Source organism: Gracilinanus agilis, chromosome 6 (genome assembly GCF_016433145.1).
Source record: "Gracilinanus agilis isolate LMUSP501 chromosome 6, AgileGrace, whole genome shotgun sequence".
NCBI lineage: Eukaryota > Metazoa > Chordata > Mammalia > Didelphimorphia > Didelphidae > Gracilinanus > Gracilinanus agilis.
In genome coordinates this window covers 161620413-161624371 of record NC_058135.1, presented here as the reverse complement: position 1 = coordinate 161624371, position 3959 = coordinate 161620413, and the positions used below count along the sequence as shown (strand labels likewise).

At 36.8% G+C, this 3959-nt stretch overlaps 1 protein-coding gene across 1 annotated transcript; it reads right to left on the bottom strand.

The window, feature by feature from the left end:
- Window positions 1–209: 209 nt before the first annotated feature.
- Window positions 210–596, bottom strand: LOC123251960 (S-phase kinase-associated protein 1-like). Its single transcript, XM_044681299.1, has one exon. It carries the CDS (start codon window positions 552–554, stop codon window positions 210–212), a length of 345 nt encoding a protein of 114 aa, XP_044537234.1. The 5' UTR covers window positions 555–596.
- Window positions 597–3959: the final 3363 nt, after the last annotated feature.

Here is a 3959-nt window from a genome sequence, read left to right as displayed (position 1 = left end):
CATACAATGGGAACGATCGATATCCTGCTAATACCACGGATTTTGCTGCTATATTTGTCTAATATTAACAATTATAAACAGAGCTGTGCAACTAGTTATTTGGAATGATCCTTACAGTGTTACAGTGTCAACAGGCACAAAACTTTACTTTTCTTCACACCACTGGTTCTCTTTGCGTACCTGGGCTTCTTTCTTCCTCTTCAGGAAAGTCATTCTTGATAATTGAATGTTTTGGGAATCTCTTCTGGAGTTTTCCCCTTGATCATATTTGCAACAGTCTTGCATGTGACATCAAGCAAACCTTTAATGTCTAAGTAGTTTGCAGCCAGAATAAGTTCAAAAAGGGTTCCTTTGTCAACTTTCAGGAATTCTTGGTCCCAAACGGGAATATCATCTGTTCGCTTCTCTTTGTTCTCATCATCCTCAGGAGGAGGAGGATCATCCTTGTGGTGGGTGCACCACTGAATTACCTTTTTTAATATCGCTGCATTAACATTTGGCAGAGGAACTGGATCATCACCCCCTTCATCATCCATTCCCAGATCTTCCAACATGGTCTTGATAGTTACAGACTGTTTTGCAATTTCAACATCAACTTCAAATCTCCATCAGAGCTCTGCAACTTAATTGAAGGCATGGTTCCAGATCCCTGGGGACCCCAGTGGACAAGCTGGCAAAGCCGAGAAGGCTGGGTGGGCAGAGGGGCAGGCGACAAGGGAGGAGAGGCCCCAAGGCAACACGGAGCACCAAGATCACTCCTACAGGCATTTTAAACACCATTTAGTGGAGCTATCTTCCATTTAATTTCATATCTTTTCATCAGCTATCTAATATGCTATGGGTTCTCTTAAAGAATATATATGTAGAAGTGGTTAGTTGACTCAGTGGATAGAACTTCCATCCTGGAGTGGTTCAAATCTGGCCTCAGACACTTCCTGGCTATGTGACTCTGGGCAAGTCACTTAATCCCAATTGCCTAACCTTTACCGTTCTGTCTTAGAATCAATATTTAGTAATGATTCTAAGACAGGAGGTAAAGGCTATTTTTTAAAAATTATATATTGTTTTGGGGAAAAGGAGGAAAGGACAATGGACAAGAGCAGTACAAGACAAAAATGGTTCATACCCTTCCTTAAGGATAAATTCTGATGCTGGATATAGTGCCTTCTGAAATAATTGTTATTTTAAGGTGGCAAAATGAAAAGGAATTGAGAAATCACAATTGAAAAGTAGCAGGCCAAGACCAGACTTTTCTTTATTAAAAATTTTTTTTTCTTAAAAAAAAAAAGTAATGAAATAATAAGAATAGCTTGGGTAGTTCCTGTCATAGCTCCTTAAATAATGTGATAGGATATATCATGGCTGTAACTTAAGACTACAATGTTTACAGTAACTTGATTTATGAACTGGTAGTTATAGGACTCTGTAGTGTTTAGTTGCTGTCACAATTTCCCTTCATTGTTTCTATAATATCAGTGCTCTTCATATTCTAGGAAGTCTTAAATCAACATAGTATTAATGGGGTGAGTGTTCAGTCTGTTATTCCAGTAGATGGCAACCTTCTCAATCAAATGGCAGAGTGGAACCACATACAGCCCATTTGTAGTATAGAATCAAGTTTGATTGGCATTTTATATGTGCAAATTTTAAAGAAATTATTTTAGTGACATGGCTGAATCACTTTTATTTTTTATTTTTATTTTATTTTAATAACAAATTTACACAGACATTTTCCAAAGTTATAGGATTGATGTTGTCTCTTTCCCTTCTTCCCTCCCCACTCCTGGAGCTGACAAGCAATTCAATCAGGGTAGTACATGTATTATCACTCAAAACCTATTTCCATATTATTTATTTTTGTAAGCGAAAAATCTTATAAAACTAAAATCCGAAACAAGTCTCTTTTTAATAGAAATATGTGCTACTAAACATCAAGTATAAAAACTGTTCTTATATATATATTGCTTAAAATAGTCTAGAAGCACAATTAACTGGAAATGTTAATGTTTGCCTGGAATTCTTAGCAGTCAAGGATCATTTTGTTGGAGTTTCAGTTTGAGAAAAATATTTGACATAATGGCTACTGTTTTTGGCATAGGAAAGCTCTTGATTTTTCTCCTTTCTCCAAATCGGTTAACCCTGTTCTGGTTTCACTTTCCTCTCAGTCTTTATCCTGTGGTGGGGCTAAATCATAGTTCCCTTCCCTCCACACTTAAGTCTCTTACTCCCTTGACCTTTTGCCTTTTTGGCCCTGCTAACTGTCAGGGCTGGCTAACTTCTACTTTCCTTCATGACTATTGCTGACACCTTTAGTCATTTTCTCTACTTTCCATTAAGCTATCAGTTGGTTTCTCTCCCCGGCTTTATTGTTGAATGCCTAAAAGAATAATCCTTGATGCTTCAACTTTCTTGTCACTACTCACTTCTTAATCTTATGTAATCTTACATACATCCTCAGGACTGTGCTGAAGGGCTCTTGCCAAGGTCATTAATTACCTCCATATCTCCAAATCTAGTTGTCTTCCCATCCTCCTTGAACCCTTCTGTCGTGTTTAACACTGTGGACCACCCCTTTCTTTATGATATCTTTATTTTCTTTGACTGCCATAACATGGTACTTTTCTACTTTTCCTACCTCTCTGGACATTACTATTTGTTTTACTGGCTGCTTCTCTTCCAAATTATTAAAGGTCAATATTCCTCAAGGTACAGTTCTAGGTCCTTTTTTCTCTCCTCTAAAACTCTCTCCTTTAGTCATCTTATCTTCTATGATGGCTTCAATTATCACCTCCATATAGAAGATTCACTAATCTATATAGCTATTTCCAACCTTTCTCTCAGACCTCCAGTTCACTTTTCCTAATTATCTATGGGATATATGTCTGAATAACATGTTAAAACTCTTCATGTTTAAAATTGAATTTACCCTAAAACAATATATCTGGAGTGAGAGGACGAGATACTTAATCTTGGCTTTGCTGCTCATTGCTTGTATAACCTTAAGTAAATTACTTCTCTACCTCTCAATTTCCTTATCTGTAAAATGATGAAATTAGCTTGGATGTTTTCTCAAGTCCATCCAAGATACAGATTTTTTGATTCTATTATCAGAGACATAGAGTTGGAAGGAACTTCAGAAGTCATTGGGCATAATCTTGTTTTATTAATGCAGGTCTATCATAAACTCTATCCATCCTATAATCGCTCTGTTTTTGCTAGTGGTACTGCCATCTTCTTAGGCACATAGACTTGATCTGTTAGTAAATCTTTGATTCTCCCTTTTCCTCAGCTGTTTCCAAATCTTGTTGTTCTTCCCTCTGCAATGTCTGTTGCATCCAATTCTTTTTCTTCTCCTACTGCCATCTTTTCTCTATACTCTCTATCTGGATGATCTTTCCTGCTCTCCTGGCTTCCATTATCCAAAATCAGGACTACATCTCTTCTCAGCTAGACTATTATAATTGATATTCTCTCTGGTATTCCTTTTTCTAATCTGTCTCTTTCCAAATATTTTACCCTGTTGCCTAAGTAGTCTTCCTAACACATGGCTAAGGTTATGCTCCACTAGCATTTTCACAGTAACAACTATATTGTATGATGATTATCTGTGAAAACTTGACTACTCTCAGCAATGCAATGATCTGGGACAATTCTGAAAGACTAATGAAAGGGAATGCTGTCCACCTCTAGAAAAGGAATTGTTGGAGTCATCTTTCATATTAGTGTATCTATGGTTTTATTTGGGGTTTTGGTTATATAGGAGTTTGCTCTTACAACAGTGATGAATATGGAAGTATGTTTTGCATGACAATAAAAGTAAAATTTAAAAAAGATTATGCTCCACTTCTCAATCCCTTAGGGTAATATAGGATTCTATACCCCAATGAGTATAGTTGTTATTCCCTCTCTGAGCCAGTTATGATGAGAGTAAATTTTAAGCATTGCTGGTAACCACCCTC